Below are 19,082 nucleotides of genomic sequence, written 5' to 3'. Positions count from 1 at the left end.
CAGTAATTGCTATATAATGAGGGTTTCACTGACCTCCTGCCACATGTCGGCCATGTTGTATTATTTACTCTGGTGAAAGCCGACGGCTCAGTTAAAGAGATGGAAAAAATATGCCTTCCACAGCTCCTGCAGGAATTTGATTTCTCCCCCAACAGCTGTCTCGCTTTATACAAGCATGAAGGCAGGGAATCGCCCATCTCAAATCAATCACGCCGGGCCTGACGTTTCCTGCAAACTGTGTGTTCATAGCAGTAACTGGATGGGGTAGGGAGGGCTTAAAAGGGAACATCACATTGGCAGAGGAGAGGACGGGGTGATGTGCTCTTGTTTATGTCCCCCTAATGCCTGCTCCCATTAGGGGGATGACTTTGAGCAGTCATTCTCTGGGCTGGGGGGAAATCACCTGACACTAGCAGGGAGGAAATGGAACTCGTAATGAAAGTCTATCAAAACGTGGAAATGAGCAACTGCTGGATTAATACTCTGGTTCAGAGCCTCTCTCCTGGTCCTCAAGAGCTGTTCATTCAAATAGTTCTCAACGTACTCTTGAGTACTCATAGACACACTGGCAGGAGGAGACATCTTCTGCTGCTATTAGTAAGAACTACTGGTGATATTAGATAACTATTGGGTAATGTTATCGATAATAATAGTGATGACGATCATAATAAGCACGGTAATAGTTACAATTGCCGTTTATTGCAGCGACGTTAATATACGCAGCCTATTGAGGTCTTTTCGATAGAACTAAAAGACCCAAGGGTGTGTTTTAGCAAGAATTCAGCTATTCCAAAAGAAAATAACCCTTCTCTTTAGATGGATATGGCAGGTTGAATGTTCATTTTGGGGCATTATGAATTATAAAGTGTAACTCTGAGGTCCGTGGACACATACAAATGGTGTTTAGTTTAAACTGTAGCATTGGGAGAGTGCCCACTCTCTCTGTGTGATCTGTGTGAACGGAGAAACAGTGGGGACCTTATTCCCTATCATTTCCAAACCCAAATGTTCTCCTCCACTAAGCCCTGTCCGGTTCTCTGCCCTCATAGAAGTGGTGAAAGTTCAAGCTCATAATGAATGGGACTTAGGTTGAAGTGGATATTTTGTAAAGAGATCCCTGACTTGAGTGTATGACTGTATAAGGTTGTCAACTGATAGAAAGGATGATGGATTTTTCAATTTTTCCACGATTATCAGTTTTTTGCCGTCTTTCATAAATGCACTGATGAACTAATGTTGACATGCCGTATAATATGTGGCATTCGCTCGTGTTACAGATTCTTAATTAAAAGTAAGAACTCGTAAAAAATGTTTCAAAAAAAGATGTTTTCATGTACAGTTCTGTTGCTCAGAATGTTATGCTGCTAAACACCAGACAGAGTGGATATACTACTGTACCATCACATTTCAGAAATGTATTTTTAACCCTTGAGTTCTTGTTAGAAAAACTGCTAATGAAGTTGATACTTGTGTGGAACAGTAGAGTTTTATCTAGACAACTTGGCCTCAGGCTAACGTTACAATTCATTAGCAGAGCTGTAGTGACAGTATGGGTAGCACTACTGCAGTGGAGTAAAACATGTGTGCTGTAGTTGTCAAAACAACAGCTGAAGAGCCACGGTACTGGAAGTGCACCTTAAAGGGGCAAATTTCCCAAATGTTTTTTATTGTCTGGCTCCTAGTGAGCGGTTTGCTTGTGACCCTGGTGTACTTGGTGTGACTTGGCGCCCTGCAAAAAGAGTTGATCACATTTAACATCCTGCTGTAAGACATGATTACAAATACAACTTTTTCAGGAACCTGAAAAACTAGCACACGCAGTTAGTTTGAAAGCTACTCTCTCGCTTCGACTCAACATTTCACTTGCATTTATCTTACAAACCACACATTGAATGAATGGACTGCTCTCCAAAGAGATATATGAGATATATAATCCAGAATAGTATTAATGCCTGCACCCCTGGTTCGCTCCAGTTGAGCTGGCTAACACAAAAAATGTATTTAGGAAAGTGTTTGTCATCACGCGGCCCGCTCTGCATGCACTTCCATCACAATAATACAAAGTAACGATAACATACCTCCCTTAATCGCAAGCATCGTTCGTCTCGAAATTATCGCTTGAAATTTAATTTATAACAGTTTGACAAAAAAGGCATGTCGTCAAGGGGGAGTCCAATGAAAACAAAAGGGAGAATCGGCAGAGCTGATGTGGAGCCGGGCCTGGCCCAGGGTTGGGTTTCAGTCTAATTGGGATCATACGCCGCATGTGCAGTTTTGGCACATAGGCCAGATTAATCAGAGGGTCTTTAATCGTGGAGAAACTCTCCCGTGTGTGGCTGGGCGGACGCTCAACCCACGGGCCCCCGCCCCGGCTCTGTTTAAGCATGCACCTTTTGACTCCACAAACACCCGTTTCCAAAATTGGGGTCACCCCCTCCCCCTCCTCCTCCCTAGCCCCCAGAGCGCTACAGTACCCCCCCACACACACTATCACAGAGGCTCCCCCGTTTAATGATTAAATTGCATCTAACTCGGGATGGTCCAAATCTAGCTGGATTCCTGGCGGCGGACTCTTCCTCCTGATTGTAATTGATGTCGGAAGTCATCATCGCTTTCCAACACTCAGAACCCCCAGAGAGAAAACCTGCACGTGGACAAACGCCTGCGTCGACTATAGTAGTGCTCTTTAAGTACGGATAGTTTGACCTCACACATTTTATGAAAAACTAAAATGCAAAAAAAAAATGTTTGAAGAAAAAGAGATCCTTTCTTTTTTTCTTTTTGGGAGGGCTCGTTGCCATGTTTGGGTTGACGTGTCATTAATCTGCATATGATTAGGCTGTGACATGAGTTTGACGGGCCGGGTGAACACTACGGACTGATTAGCTCTGCGCGGGAGATGAAGGGAGGTCAGGGGGGCTGCAGGGGGCCTGCAGGGCTGCTTCACTGAAACGGAGAACTGTTAGAAAGCTAGGAAAGGACCACCAGGATCAGTCAAGGTGCACTAGGATTTTTTTATTTATTTTTTATTTCGGGGGATGATTAGCAGGAATTTTAAACATCCAATCCGAGAAAATTGAGATGATTTTTTAAATCCTCACTTAAAGCAAGAGAACGAGTTTGGAACGGTTCAATGAGGGCGTCCTCATTCAGGCACTTTAGCAGGACGGAGAAAAATGTGTGTGCGAGCCTGTCGGAGAGCGCAGAGAGAGAGAGAGGGATGGACGGCGTGTCTTTATGGTTGTACATCACTTTAATCAACAGTGTTACTCTACTATTTTTATTTTTTATTTTTTATTTTTTTGGGGGGGGGGTTTGTTAAACCTGTGAGCTATAAATGTGTATCATATCATATCATTCTTTTTTATTTTTTATTTATTAGTCTCTAAAAAAAATCAAAACAATATATATCTGTGCCTGTTAAACTGGATTGGAATGGCATACATAATGCTCTTCAGTACATGGCTGCTTTAGGATGCAAAAGGCCTCAAAGTGGGATAGCCCAGGTCTATAATCTGCTGTTATGGTGTTATGGTGTTAAGGTGTTATGGTACACTTGTGGTATTAAGTGTGTGAAGAGCACATCACCCTCCAGCTGAGAGGACCGTTCTGTGGTCCACGTCGCCTGAATCCTCTTCTCCGAATAGACTGTGCATCAGTCGCCTACTACAGTTCATTGTGGCTTCTTTTTGCAACAGTTAAGTTCAATGAAATGTTTTATAATTTAAAAAAAAGGCCCACAGCGCAGTGTTAGGTGTATGGAAGTACCACAGTAGCCTGTACGGGTGACAACGTCCCATCTTCATAAGCACATGTTAGTGTGGCTAATGTAAACCCAGACTAATTCCATTTGGGATTTTTGTTTTTTCTTCTTTCCTGCCAAAGCAATTATTTCCCAATCCCCCAATTCAAGAAGATTGAATAATAATGATAAATAATATACAATATGTACTGTTTCAATAACAAAAAATATATAGTTAACAACGTCAACCTGGTCTGTTGAGAAATGTTTAATGCCACAGATTAGCTCCATCTTCATGTCTTTGTTGCCTCAGCGTACCAAGCCAGCATCATCAGGCCACAGGGGGAAGCCATTATGCTTATTACATAGGGGGGGGGTTACACACTTGACATGATATAGGGTGGATGATTTAGCTTGGCCACACGTGATCCACTGAGAGAAGCACCGTGGACCGGCTCTGGTGACACACGCTGATACATCACAGAAGCTTCTGAGGCTGCAGGGGACCTGTATAGGCCTGTGGTGTCTGATGAGACTTAGGAGAATTATGGGACGCAAATGAGTTTGATCACAAGCTGTCCCGTGTTGCATGTACCGTACAAAATAGATTAACAACTGGATGAAACGATTGAACATGTACAATGCTGATCAACATTGACTTTTAACATCTGATGTGTAATTAATTCAGGCGTAACACTGAGTAGGCTAATTGGCAGCGAGGAAAATGAATTATTCACTAATATGAATAAGTTGGACAGTAAAGTAGTAATAATATCAGTCTGTGAAGTTAGTGGAGGCTAAATGATTATTCCCACATTTCACGTCACAGTTGGATGTTGGTCGTTTGCTTGATAGGCATAGATCTCCAACAAATATGTTGCTTCAATAAAACATAAAACATTCTGCATGTGTTTCTGGTTGTCATAAGACGTTGTTTGATGCAGAGCTGCAGACTGATGGAGGGCTGAAGACTGCTGTCACTGTGCAACATTTAGGCTTGTCAATAGCTAGTATGTACTGATAGTACTATGACTAACCTCTGTGCTATGTTTAACAAGGCCTATAGACATTATGTTCTCTTGGTCAAATTGACCCAATGCTTTATAAGTCACCTTCAAATAGTCATTACCTAAAAAAAAAAAAAAAATCCCCCCTTGTCACATTTTTATTCCATACAGACCATATTTGTCTTATCTACGTTTCATCGTAAAACACAACATGCATATTATTCTACAATGGACATAATGTTCTTAATTTAAAAAATGTAAATGCTGCATGTCTTTTACATGTTCGATAGCATATCTTGTGGGATCTTAAATGTTAAAAGTAAAAAAAAAAAGCATTTCAGCAATGCCAAACTGTAAAATGGGCCAATTTGACCCGCAACATAACAGGTGGGTAAAATACCCAGGAGAAATAATTGACACATCTACAAAATAAATAAATATTACATTTGCATGAAATTACCTTGAGCTTCGTGCGCATATTGAAACTAACGCTCTTTAATTAAATTGGGAGTCACTGGCTGCGTTCGTAAATTCGCTCTGAGAGCGCCGGAGTGCACGGTAAACCTCGGTTAGCCTATAAAAACAGGAAATATTCAATCAAACTTGTGTAGGCTATATATTATCGGATATAAATTAATTAGTGTTTCCACAAACCTGCAAGGAAGGTAATATATATGAACCGGAATATTTACGTTGTGGAAGACTGCTGGCGACCAACGTTCATAAAACCATAGCCAACCGTTATTGATTTGTGATGTACACTGTATAGCAGTAATGTTATAACTATGTTGTCAACTCGCCTAAAGTCACTAAAAACCTTTGACACTAGTAATTGCAGTTAGCCCAGTTGTTTTGTAAATCCATCCGTAATCAGACGCACAGGCTGAGGCCCAGGTCCACTAGGTCAACACGACCGTTTTAAGAGGAGACATCCCATTAATAAAACACACTTGTTATAAGACGTCCAAGTTTATTAACCATTTAGCCTCCTAGCCTCATTAGGTATCACCAACATATTATTTTTTTAAAGTTCTGTTCGGCTTTTAATTGAGTGTATTCTAAAGAGCTTTTTTTTTTCTTTTTCAACTGATTGATTTGTTTTTATTTTATTTTTTACAGTTGTTTTCAGCTTTTAATTTAGGCTATTGAATTATTATTCTTATTATTCTTATTATTAATTAATATAAACATATGATGACCCATTTTAATTTTTTCACTTTTAATTATGAATCTATCTGATGTTTTATGTAAAGCATGTTAGCGACCAGCCCGAGGACACAAACTCTCCCAACCAAAGTCATCTGATCTCCCTGAACCTGCTGGGCTTGCGATGATGATAATAATAATAATAATAATAATAATAATAATAATAATAATAATAATAATAATAATATGTAATAATAATAATAATAATAATAACGTTTATTTGTAAAGCACTGTCCCTGCAGCATGCCAGGCCGACCCCGCAAACACACACTGAGTTGCTTCAACAGCCTCGTCATATTCACACGATGTTCATTGAGTTTAATTGGCGACGCAAGAAAGTTTAGTTTTTGTCCCCTCGACTCACGACCAAGACAGAGACTTCACTAGAAGTGATGGGCGATGCCAGTTAGGCCGAAATATGTGTCACACCAAATGTCCTTCGCGTTATAGAAACCATCGATCATAGCAGAGTGGAATGAACATGACATGAAACTTGTAGACGTTTGTTTGGATGATGAAAGCCCGTTAGGCGAGACACGGCAGGTGAAGAGGGTCAGAATATTAACTAATATCACCATGAAACTTCCCCAGTAAATCACTTAGGCCTACATTACGGCAAATATTTTTTTTGTATTACAAGTTTTCTGAAATGTTATGTTTAAACATGGGTTAGGGTTATAGGGTCTAATTAAATATGCGCTAATTTGCATGAGATTCAAGAACATAAATCTGAACATTGGACAAAGCAGGTTAAAGATTCGTGTTTCATCTTGTTGACATCGAGTCAACAGCTTTTACACAGCGGGGTTTTGCATATCTCTTTTTATCACTCCATAAATCTGAACATACTGTCAACAGCCATAAAACAACAGCCATGTTTTTAGGAATAAAATGTTACATAAATCAGGCTCGTCATATCATGAATGATATATTAACAAACCCCCTCTGTAAAAGCCTTCAGAATAGAGATAGGAGGAATTAAACTGGAAAGTTTTGTGGCGTTCTCTCTCCCTCGTGTTCCCGGCGGACTGGCACGGTTAATGTCTAACCGTTTCAGCCTCGGAGCGTAAATTGCTTGCATATCGTGAGCTTAGAATGATAAGGTTCTATCTCCGTTTAGAATGATAAGGTTCTATCTCCGTTTAGGGCAGTTCAGAGATATTGAGCGTCAAAGTTTTTACATTCCATTATGTTTTGTGAGATGGAACCTTTGTATTTTATTAATTACTGACTAAAAAATGTCAACATTTTAAAAATAACACCACACAGGCATTAATAAACATCTAATGGATCAGATTATGTAAAAAACTCAATTTTGACAAAAATGGAGATAAAACCTTATAATTCTAACGTCACGATATGATGATGTCTGTCAATAGAAACCTATTTATGTTGAGCACTTTGGATGTTATGTTATGTCGGGTAGAGATCGAGTTTAAACGCGTGATTGAATGACGGACATCTACGGCGGCTGACCTGGTCCCTTTCTGGTGAGGTGATGGAGCAGGAAGATCAAACCTTGGGTGTTTAACAGCCTTGTGTTGTCGATAGGCGGTCAGAGACGGAGGTCCTATATGCTATTAAACATAAACATATTTGTTTTCATAGAATGGTAAAGACACTAGACACATTATTTAAAATCGGCTTCATCAAGTTCAACGGGTCAGCTGCAACTTTATGATCACCTCTGACCTGGTGGCTAAGCAGACCGTGTGTGCGTCTCTGTTGGGGAGCCTGGAGTGGACCAAAGGGAGTGGACCAAAGGGAGTGGACCAAAGGGAGTGGACCAAAGGTAGTGGACCAAAGGGAGTGGACCAAAGGTAGTGGGGAGTGGACCAAAGGGAGTGGACCAAAGGTATAGTGGACCAAAGGGAGTGGACCAAAGGGAGTGGGGAGTGGACCAAAGGTATAGTGGACCAAAGGGAGTGGACCAAAGGGAGTGGACCAAAGGGAGTGGACCAAAGGGAGTGGACCAAAGGGAGTGGACCAAAGGTATAGTGGACCAAAGGGAGTGGACCAAAGGGAGTGGACCAAAGGGAGTGGACCAAAGGGAGTGGACCAAAGGGAGTGGACCAAAGGCTGCGTTCGGAACTTCGCCCTGGAACTCTGATCAGCAACCCTATAGGCCTAATGACTGAGAGCCTACGTGGCCCTGTATGGCACCCGGAGACCTGTTGTTTCAGCTCCATGGTGCATGGCACCTGCGTTTCAGACTAGCAGAGTTCCCAATATGGTTGAACATTTAGAACATAAATTGTTAAAAGGGCAAAAAGACCGCCCTGGAAAATCTCTCCAATTGTATATGAGGATGTATTGTATATGATAACGTATTGCCAATTGGATCAATTTGTTCGTTGCATTGGATCCTAGTCAATTATCTAATCGTCAGCACTTGAATCATTCTTTGATGAGAGAATTTTTTGTAAACATTTCTTTAAAAAATAAATAACCTCTAAGCTCTGAAAATATTGCGCATACCACATATTTACAGAGCAGTGTAAACACGCCATACCCTCACAGAACTCAGGATTTAATGACAAATGAGGATCACCCGCAAGCAGCTTTGTTACTAAACACTTGGTCTTCAAATGAGAGATCTAAAAGGGGATGTGCTCTGATGTGGCTGCATGTCCTTTTATTTCAACAGTGTCATCCACAGCCTCCTTGGGTTACTGGTCTCTCTCGGCCTGTACATAGGCTAGAACCGAAAGGAGTGAAATTATGTTGTCATCAAGAGTGCGGTCGTAAATTTGCTCTTAGAGCGCCGGAACGCACACTGGGTTCAACATCACAAAGGGACCAAGTCATTTGATTGGACAAGAGGCATTCCATGAGTGCTGCTCAGATTCCCAGAGCGTATTTACGAACACAACCCCAATTCTGCTCGGACCCAAAATGTGTCAGATAGTTTCCTTTGTTCGTGCTGCGAGAACGATTCAAGGCTTTTCAATCACACGGTTGTCGTGTGGATATACAAACAATTATCTGTTAGTTTTTTTTTGTTTAGTTTTCTGAATTTGCTCCACTATTTTGGTCTAACGAATGCTTTAGCTAAACCCGCTGCAGACCTTGGGACGATATGATCAGTGTCACTATTTCAAACGGATACTATCTGTGTATCCTATTCAAATATTCAGAGTAATCATGAATCACCTTATAGAAACATGTCCATCCTCCTGTTTGAAATGTAAGGAGTGACATGATAGGACACTTCTTTCTACTCTTCTTGTGATGAACAATGAAAGTAAAGTAATTGATTATTCTCCTGATCATAAACACTTTGCTAAATAAGAATAAAATATCCTGATGCCGTCACTGAACAAGGTTAATTTATTTTGTAATATCAATAGATAATTATTTGAAACACAATATTATTTTTCTATTGTTTGTTTATACCCTAATTGTTATGTACATTGAAATGGTCCAATGATAGGCCTTCGAGAGCATTCACATTGTGCCAGAAAGTTTCTAATTTTTGTTCTCTTGTTGTTGATTACTTTGTTTACTTTTATCACTCTTGCAAACTAGTGTATAGGCCCCCATATACCCCCAAATGTGGTAATGATATACTAGAAATAGAAGAACATAACGGGGACAGCCGCTTGGGGAAAACAACAGAAAGAGAAGACCCATGGAGCTGATAAGAGACCACGCTCACAAAGCCAAATGGTTATTCTGGGTTTAATCTCTCCAAGCTGTCCACATTAACGTCTCACGTCATTCAGGAACGTTTGGTGGCGTAATTTCCCTTCAACATGAAAAATACAATAACAACAACAACAACAACTAAGTGCTAGTGTAAAAAATATAATTACATCCAAAAATATTCTTATAAGATAAACATAGAAATATATCAAAACAGAGGTGTGTAAAATGTAAAAGTGGGTCCTTCGAATGCAATGAAAGGGTTGACCTACTGGTGTCTCTGTCTCTGTCTGTCTCTGTCTCTGTCTCTGTCTCTGTCCCCCTCCTCTACAACTCGAGAGCGGCCAAGTTCGTGGTGTTCCTTCATTGGAGGAAGGGCGTTGGAGGGTAAATGAACAAAACGTAGGTGAGAGAGGAGGTGAATAGCATACAGTATAGGCCTACAAAAGAAGAGTTCCGCCTACACAGGGTCAACATCAGTTCTTCAGGGGTCAAGGGTTCAAGGGTCAACATCAGTTCTTCAACATCAAGAGTTCAAGGGTCAACATCAGTTCTTCAAAAAAATAATGGCAACATTTCGACCTCGAGGAAGCATCCGTGTCCAGCAACCAATCGACCATCGTCCATCGTCCATCCCACTGGCCCCCACAACGCGTCCCACACTGGGGCTGTGTAGGTATGTAGAATTCACATCGTCCAAAACTTCAAACGTTGAAGCAGAAGAGACACGTTTTTTATTCCTCTTGGTTGGCGTCTGAGTGTGAGGACGAGGTGGAGCCGTCGGACTGACGCTCGAGGTCCTGAGATCTCTCCTGCTCGGAGAGCTGCTCGCTGGAGGGGATGGAGTTCTTCTTGGGGCGTCCTTTGGGTTTGGTCGGAGACTCCAGACCCCCTCCCTGTAAGACCTGCATGGGCGCAAGAGGACATTATGTAACCAAACTGTCTCACCAGCACTATAAGAGTTAATGGACATTTGATCATCACCACCACCACCACCACCACCACCACCACCACCAACATCATTGTAGTCATCATCAACATCATCGTCATCATCATCATCGTAGTCTAGAGATGGTAGATGGTCTAACACTAAAACTTACTATTTTCTTCCATTTCATTCTTCTGTTCTGGTACCACGTTTTTACTTGCAATTGACTGAGGCCCAACGACTCAGCGAGGTCTATCCTGTAAGGGAAAAAAAGAGATAATAGGCCGAATTGATTTTCAAGTCAAGTAATTAATTCTTAAGTCACGTCACTTAGTCTGGCCACTTCTCTAAAACAGCAGTTATGCCAAACAAATTAGTCCTACATATCACATTTGACGAGACGACATTTCACATGCACTGAAGACGACCTGTCTAGATACTTCTGTTAGCTACCTGTCTGTCTGGTGTGGAGAGATACTTCTGTTAGCTACCTGTCTGGTGTAGAGAGATACTTCTGTTTCTCAAATCTCTTCTCCAGGCCCATCAGCTGCAGCTCGGTGAAGACCGTCCGGCTCCTGCGGCCCTTCTTGGTCTTGCTCCCCCCGTCGTGCTCCAGCTTGCTGCGGAGGTGCAGGTCCAGGGGCAGGTGGTGAGACACCGACCCCACGTGCAGCCCCGAGGCTCCGGATAAGAGTGCAGATCCTACCGGCGCACCAAGTGAACATGATAATAATAAAAATGTAATAATATAATAATAGTAATAATAATAATAACCTTTATTTGTATAGAACTTTTCCTGCAAACGTTACAGCTCAAAGTGCTTTTTACAAAATAACTAAATAACATAAGAATGACTATAAGATTTAAACAAGTAAATACATATACAAATATATACAATATATAGATTCATCAACTAACATTAAAAGACATTTAGAAAATAATACAGTCATTTAAAGGTAATATTAAAAACATTAGGATGCCCGTTTGGTCTGCCTTCAAAACTGCAACTGTACTAATAATGCTACTACCACTAATAATAAATACAATAACAATAATAACAACAACAACAACAAAATGTAAACAAAAGTAGTCTACTAATAATGTAATTTTATCACAGGGCAATCAAATGATAAAAATTGACGAGGAGGGACATTCAATCGTGTTAATGTGAATTCAGGAAATCCTCTAGCCTAATGATCTAAATACGTCTTTATTGAATGACATAATGAAGTGACATTAGCATTATTTTCAAGGTATAACTATTGTGTTTTTCTGTGATTTCGCCGTGACCATTCGGGCCGTACACTACAGGCCTAATCATTAATTTAATCTAAAACATGAAGACATTGACTTACTGAGGAAAATAGTGTCACAACTAATATAGCATAATATACAGGCCTATAGTAATCCAAAGTATAGAAAGTATCGACTAACTAACCAGAGATTGGGTAGCTGTGTGTGTGTGTGTGTGTGTGTGTGTGTGTGTGTGTGTGTGTGTGTGTGTGTGTGTGTGTGTGTGTGTGCGTGTGTGTGTGTGTGTGTGTGTGTGTGTGTGTGTGTGTGTGTGTGTGAGAGCAAATGTTACACTATTGCCTTGACGAAAAGCCTACAAGTAACAAGTAGACATACAATATGTTGCACGTTTGTAGACACAAAGTTAAATATAGATTAAAAAAATTAAAATAAGATTTCCAAATTGCACGGAGCGCTGCGCCGAACGCTGTCCACTCTGTGACCCAGGCTGTGGCAGCGCGTAAAGGGTTCTGTGCGCTTGTTTATTTTGGATGCAACGACAATGCCCGAGGCTATACGATGGGCTCTATGTCTGAACACGGAGACTTTTGCAGCAAAAGCATATTACCAATAACCAGCCATATGTTGTAAGTTGCCTCAAACGAAGAGCAATAATATAGCCTATGTGTGAGCCTCCACATGTTTACGCGCCATATCATAATCGTTGACATTAAAGAGACATGTGGATTAGGCTCAGGGGGGTAAATATTGACATACATTTGGTACATTTGTTTTCCCCATAAAATCTAATAATTTGAGCCAAATTAAATGATTAGTACTGGACAACATTATGCCCGTGCAGGATTGGGCTCTGGGTAACTAATGACCTAACTAGGCCTATAGGTACATTTCCCCAAGTTTGGGCTTTGATAGTCACCAGTTGTTTTCACAGATTATTTGTTTATTTACATTATCTGTTTTCTATTGTTGGTAAATATGTAAATATGTAAATAAATTTGATTTAATTTAAAAAAAACATTATATTAATATTGAAGTCAACTGCAGATTATTAATTATTAATCTCTGAGTATTGGAGAAGGGGTAGGATTAAATAAGCTTATGCTTCTTCCTACTCCTTTTCGGACATGTTAAGTAAATAGTGTTTTTTGTTTTGTTTTGTTTTTTCTTGTTTTTGTTTTGTCTTTTGTTGTTATAACTATTTCTTTTTACACATGTTCGAAATAAAGCTTTCATTCATTCATTCATTCATTCATAAGTTGTCCCATAAAATCTAATCATTCGATTCAATGTAAATGACAGTACTGGACAACATTATGCCCGTATATAGACGTTGTGTTATAGCTTTGTAACAGAACCGGCCGAGCTTACCCAGATGGTTATGGTATGGCCGGGCGGATAACAGCGCGTGTACTCCAAACTTGAGCAGCCCCCCCGCCGGGGCGGACAGCTTGTGGTCCGGGTGGTCGGTCAGGATCTCCTCGATCATGAAGCTCCTATAGCGATGGGACCTGTGGTCAGGGTGGTGCACCTCCGGGGTCAGGTGGGACCTGTGGTCAGGAAGATGCACCTCCGGGGGGTAGTAATGCGCCCCCAAGTCCAGGTGATGCTGCATGTTTCAACGTGTGACTTAGATAGTTCACCAAACAGCTTTAGGGTATACGGACTCTGCTCCACGGGTTATCTCAGGAGAGAAGTGTGTTCACATCTGAAGACCCTGAAAGAAAGAGAGCTTTCCTGCCACGATTGTTTCCGAAGGAGGCGATAGAGTCACTCGTGTGTCTGATGCGCTGAGAGGGAAACGAAGTCGTCATGAGCCTTGATTAAGACAAACCAAGTCCTGTTGAGCCCCCGGCTGTGTCCGGGTGTGCGCCTGTGTCCCCCTCTTCTCTCTCTTCAGGCAGATTACAGATCTTCTCTTCAGGCAGATCACAGAAGCCAAACGTTGCCGGGATGGAGATCGAAGATTGAAACAGTATCCTATTTTGTCCACCAAACTTTTTTTTTATTCTGCCCATGCAATATGAAGCGTAATGGAGCTTACAAGCAACTTGGTTATGGATTGAGAAATGACAGTCTGAGTTCAAGTCTTTTATGGGTATGGTCTGGACGCCCCTCCTCTTTTAAAAGCAGACACACTGTGCTGCCCTGTCAGCTAACCCATGGAGGAACGCAACCCTGTCTGCAGGAATCTGCATGTTAAACATACTACCTGCAAATACCTGCAAAAAGATACACGGTACAGTATTAGTATATATTGTATATATGTGTGTATGCATTTAGGCTACTTGTTTAAATCTTATAGTAATTCTGATATTATTTTGTTATTTTGTTAAAGCACTTTGAGCTGCAACGTTTGCAGGAAAAGTGCTATACAAATAACGGTTATTATTATTATGATTATTACAGTAGCTCTGATAATTCATCACTAGAAAGGATGTGTGCACAATCTCGGAAGATTGGATGTGAATAACAAGTATCCGATAGCAACCTGGTCTCACACGGCAGACGTCAGAATTCGACGTTTGTCCATCGCATCCAAACGTCGAATTCCGACGTGACATTGGGGTAGCTCGTTCTGAAAGCGCGCGCCTGTTATGTGCGCTCTCGGGATTATTCCATTTTGAATTGCACTTGCATTAATTATTATTGCATTAATTATTAGTTGGGCCACATTTGGGATTATTCCAATTGCACTTGCATTAATTAGTTAGGCCACATTTTAAGATACAACCAACGGAGAACAGATTTGAATAACATAATGCATAGCCTGTGACAATGCATAGTCCTAAATGTATGACAATACGGTAGGACTATTGGAGATAAAAGGTCAAAAGATAATACTGATATTAACTTTAGGTTATTCGACGGTATATCTAGATTCGTCTCTTATAATAACGTGCATTAAAACAAACACATATCCTTCATCGTGAGACGTTGCCCGACTGCAAAATACTGTTCATTTATTTTTAGATATTAGATAGATTAGATATTTTTCACGAATGTCAGGACATAATTTCAACAACCAATAATCAGTTTAGTTATATTGTGACTGTAGTCTCAGGTGAAGGTTCAGGTATTATTATGTGTTATGTTTGCAGGCCTCATGTGTTGCAAAGAAGATAAAGATACGTCCTTGTTAAGCTTATCGATCATCCTCTGTCTCTCCTCTCCTCTCCTCTGTCTCTGCACCAAAATTGTAGTTTTACATTGAACATAATATTGTTGCTGTCAATATTCACGATTCTATTCAATCACAATTCCAGACAAACAAAACTACCCAGAGATCTTGATCAATACATAAACATATATTGTTGTACCATAAAGTAACTGGAGAACCCATGTACATGTTTTCATAGCAGGGAAATAATGTTGTTATGCCTTATAATGTCTTATACCTCGAGAACTTCAGAAAATACCAACAGGCCTAAGGTGCTTCTGACCGGCCACAGGCCTGAAACATCACAGGCAGAATCTGCTGTCGGTCATTCAGGGTCAAACTCAGAGATTACTATATGGCTGCGTTCGTAAATTCGCTCAGCACTCATGGAATGCCTCAATCAAATGACTTGGTCCCTTTATGACGTTGAACCCAGTGTGCGCTCCGGCGCTCTCAGAGCGAATTTATGAACGCAGTCTATGAAAGAGAAGGCTGTAGCCCACAGGGTTCTATAGAGTTCCACAGTGTTCTATAGAGTTCCACAGTGTTTTATAGAGTTCCACAGTGTTCTATAGAGTTCCACAGTGTTCTATAGTGTTCCACAGTGTTCTATAGAGTTCCACAGTGTTCTATAGAGTTCCACAGTGTTCTATAGAGTTCCACAGTGTTCTATAGAGTTCCACAGTGTTCTATAGAGTTCCACAGTGTTTTATAGAGTTCCACAGTGTTCTATAGAGTTCCACAGTGTTCTATAGAGTTCCACAGTGTTCTATAGTGTTCCACAGTGTTCTATAGAGTTCCACAGTGTTCTATAGAGTTCCACAGTGTTCTATAGAGTTCCACAGTGTTCTATAGAGTTCCACAGTGTTCTATAGTGTTCCACAGTGTTCTATAGAGTTCCACAGTGTTCTATAGAGTTCCACAGTGTTCTATAGAGTTCCACAGTGTTCTATAGAGTTCCACAGTGTTCTATAGAGTTCCACAGTGTTTTATAGAGTTCCACAGTGTTCTATAGTGTTCCACAGTGTTCTATAGAGTTCCACAGTGTTCTATAGAGTTCCACAGTGTTCTATAGAGTTTCACAGTGTTCTATAGAGTTCCACAGTGTTCTATAGAGTTCCACAGTGTTCTATAGAGTTCCACAGTGTTCTATAGAGTTCCACAGTGTTTTATAGAGTTCCACAGTGTTCTATAGTGTTCCACAGTGTTCTATAGAGTTCCACAGTGTTCTATAGAGTTCCACAGTGTTTTATAGAGTTCCACAGTGTTCTATAGAGTTCCACAGTGTTTTATAGAGTTCCACAGTGTTCTATAGTGTTCCACAGTGTTCTATAGAGTTCCACAGTGTTCTATAGAGTTCCACAGTGTTTTATAGAGTTCCACAGTGTTCTATAGAGTTCCACAGTGTTCTATAGAGTTCCACAGTGTTCTATAGAGTTCCACAGTGTTCTATAGTGTTCTACAGTGTTCTATAGAGTTCCACAGTGTTTTATAGAGTTCCACAGTGTTTTATAGAGTTCCACAGGGTTCTATAGAGTTCCACAGTGTTCTATAGAGTTCCACAGTGTTCTATAGAGTTCCACAGTGTTTTATAGAGTTCCACAGTGTTCTTTAGAGTTCCACAGTGTTCTATAGAGTTCCACAGTGTTCTATAGAGTTCCACAGTGTTCTATAGAGTTCCACAGTGTTCTATAGAGTTCCACAGTGTTCTATAGAGTTCCACAGTGTTTTATAGTGTTCCACAGTGTTCTATAGAGTTCCACAGTGTTTTATTATAGTGTTCCACATTGTTCTATAGAGTTCCACAGTGTTCTATAGAGTTCCACAGTGTTTTATAGAGTTCCACAGTGTTTTATAGAGTTCCACAATGTTCTATAGAGTTCCACAGTGTTCTATAGAGTTCTACAGTGTTCTATAGAGTTCCACAGTGTTCTATAGAGTTCCACAGTGTTTTATAGAGTTCCACAGAGTTCTATCGAGTTCCACAGTGTTCTATAGAGTTCCACAGTGTTCTATAGAGTTCCACAGTGTTTTATAGAGTTCCACAGTGTTCTTTAGAGTTCCACAGTGTTTTATAGAGTTCCACAGTGTTCTATAGAGTTCCACAGTGTTCTATAGAGTTCCACAGTGTTCTATAGAGTTCCACAGTGTTCTATAGAGTTCCACAGTGTTCTATAGAGTTCCACAGTGTTCTATAGAGTTCCACAGTGTTCTATAGAGTTCCACAGTGTTCTATAGAGTTCCACAGTGTTCTATAGAGTTCCACAGTGTTTTATAGAGTTCCACAGTGTTCTATAGAGTTCCACAGTGTTCTATAGAGTTCCACAGTGTTCTATAGAGTTCCACAGTGTTCTATAGAGTTCCACAGTGTTCTATAGAGTTCCACAGTGTTTTATAGAGTTCCACAGTGTTCTATAGAGTTCCACAGTGTTCTTTAGAGTTCCACAGTGTTCTATAGAGTTCCACAGTAGTGTTCTATAGAGTTCCAGTGTTCTCGAGCTGTTTGTTAGATAGTAACATTTAGCAAAAACATTTGTTTCTCAACATAAATCCTGGGGATCCATTGAGTATTATATATATGTAACCAATGAGAACAGTCCGTTTCATTTGACAACACATATACTGTATATATAGGCTATATAATATAATAATTAATATGTGTTAACCACCACGGGCGCCATGAATAAGTTATATATATATATATATATACTGATGTGAGCGAGTCTCCCATTTTAGTATTTGATGACAAATGAAGGACATTTTTAGATTATGATTCAGAGTTGCGCGATATGTTCAATATAGGTCCAATATAGGTCATTCAATTTAAACAAATAGAAACCCACTACTCACACAACCTTGGACCAAATGTCCTGTTCTTTTATAAATTAACTAAAGTAAATTAAGAAAAAAAATATCTATATCTTCCATGGCAATTATACACCGGTAATTCATTCTAAATGGTTTATGGTTTATGCCAACCAATACATCTCTATCATCAGGGAAAACTTAAACAAGGCAGTGAAGCAGTGATGAAACTTTGCTTATTTTGTCTAACTGCTTTACTCACATTATGTTGTCAGTTACATCCCACCTAGGTGAGGGATACATACATCCCACAGGTGAGGAGTCTGGGACTATTCTAGTGACAGCCACTAGGTGGCACCATAGACCTGGGAATCACTGCGCTGCTTTCAGAAGGATCCAGCAGGTGCCCATTGGGTTTGAAGAGAAGATTGATTTAGAAACTCATGTGTCATCTTGTTGTTAGAGACACTCTAGGAACCCGCACAGCCACACGTAAGGCTAAGACCAATGTCATGGTTTCACCCAACAAACTCACATGACCACTGACCTAACTGGGACATGCTACGTGGATTATTATGATTATGATTATGATTATGATTATGATTATGATGATTATTATTATTATTGTTATTATTATTTATGGTTTCAACGTGTTTTTGGGTTTTAGCGCATTTCACCAGGGTCACACAACACACCGTCCATCAGATAAAAACCGTCTAATGTTTGTTCATATCAAGTCTTAAGTTATATGTCTATCGATGCAGCACATTTGCACAATGCAACCAAAACTGTGTTTTAAACCTCTCTGATGCAACATGATTGATTTCTAAAGGAAATCATTTAAGAAAAGTTAACAATAACATATTATTAATGTAACATACGAGCTTGAAGGAAATTAAAGTAAAAACGGAGGAAACTGCTCTGCTCAAACTGGGCGTAGCCGTGCGTCTGGAAACAACCAATGAGAACAGTCCTGCGTTTGGAATAACCAATGAGAACAGTCAGTTTCATTTGACAACAACGTGCGTTCGTCAACTCGCTCTGGAACTCTGATCGGCACTCATGGAATGCCTCTCGACCAATCGAATCACTCGGTCTCTTTGTGACGTCGAACCCAGTGTGTGCTCCGGCGCTCTCAGGCGCGAGCTTACGAACGCAGCCCCCAACTGTCAGTTAGGGCGCTAGCTAGGCAGCCGGCTAGTCTGGCTACATGACGAAAATAAAACACATTTATATTTATTAATCATTTATACCGACGGTGATTCTGACGTCATGGCGTTATTACGTGCGTTATTGCGTGCGTTATCACGTGCACAACAATGCTTTTAGATAAGCTGC

At 40.4% G+C, this 19,082-nt stretch overlaps 1 protein-coding gene across 1 annotated transcript; it reads right to left on the bottom strand.

Moving 5' to 3' along the window:
- Positions 1 to 10,334: 10,334 nt before the first annotated feature.
- Positions 10,335 to 13,394, bottom strand: barx1 (BARX homeobox 1; the record flags this gene model as incomplete). The annotated part of the gene is made up of 5 exons (XM_080548751.1): positions 10,335 to 10,505; positions 10,701 to 10,785; positions 11,020 to 11,257; positions 11,473 to 11,529; positions 13,151 to 13,394. The coding sequence occupies 5 exons, from the start codon at positions 13,392 to 13,394 to the stop codon at positions 10,335 to 10,337; spliced, it is 795 nt and encodes a 264-aa protein (XP_080404877.1).
- Between the last annotated feature and the right edge of the window lie 5,688 nt (positions 13,395 to 19,082).

Source organism: Nansenia antarctica (genome assembly GCF_963989245.1).
Source record: "Nansenia antarctica genome assembly, chromosome: 18".
In the NCBI taxonomy this organism is placed as follows: domain Eukaryota; kingdom Metazoa; phylum Chordata; class Actinopteri; order Argentiniformes; family Microstomatidae; genus Nansenia; species Nansenia antarctica.
Note: the sequence above shows the minus strand (reverse complement) of the source record. Positions and strands in the feature narration are given on the sequence as shown.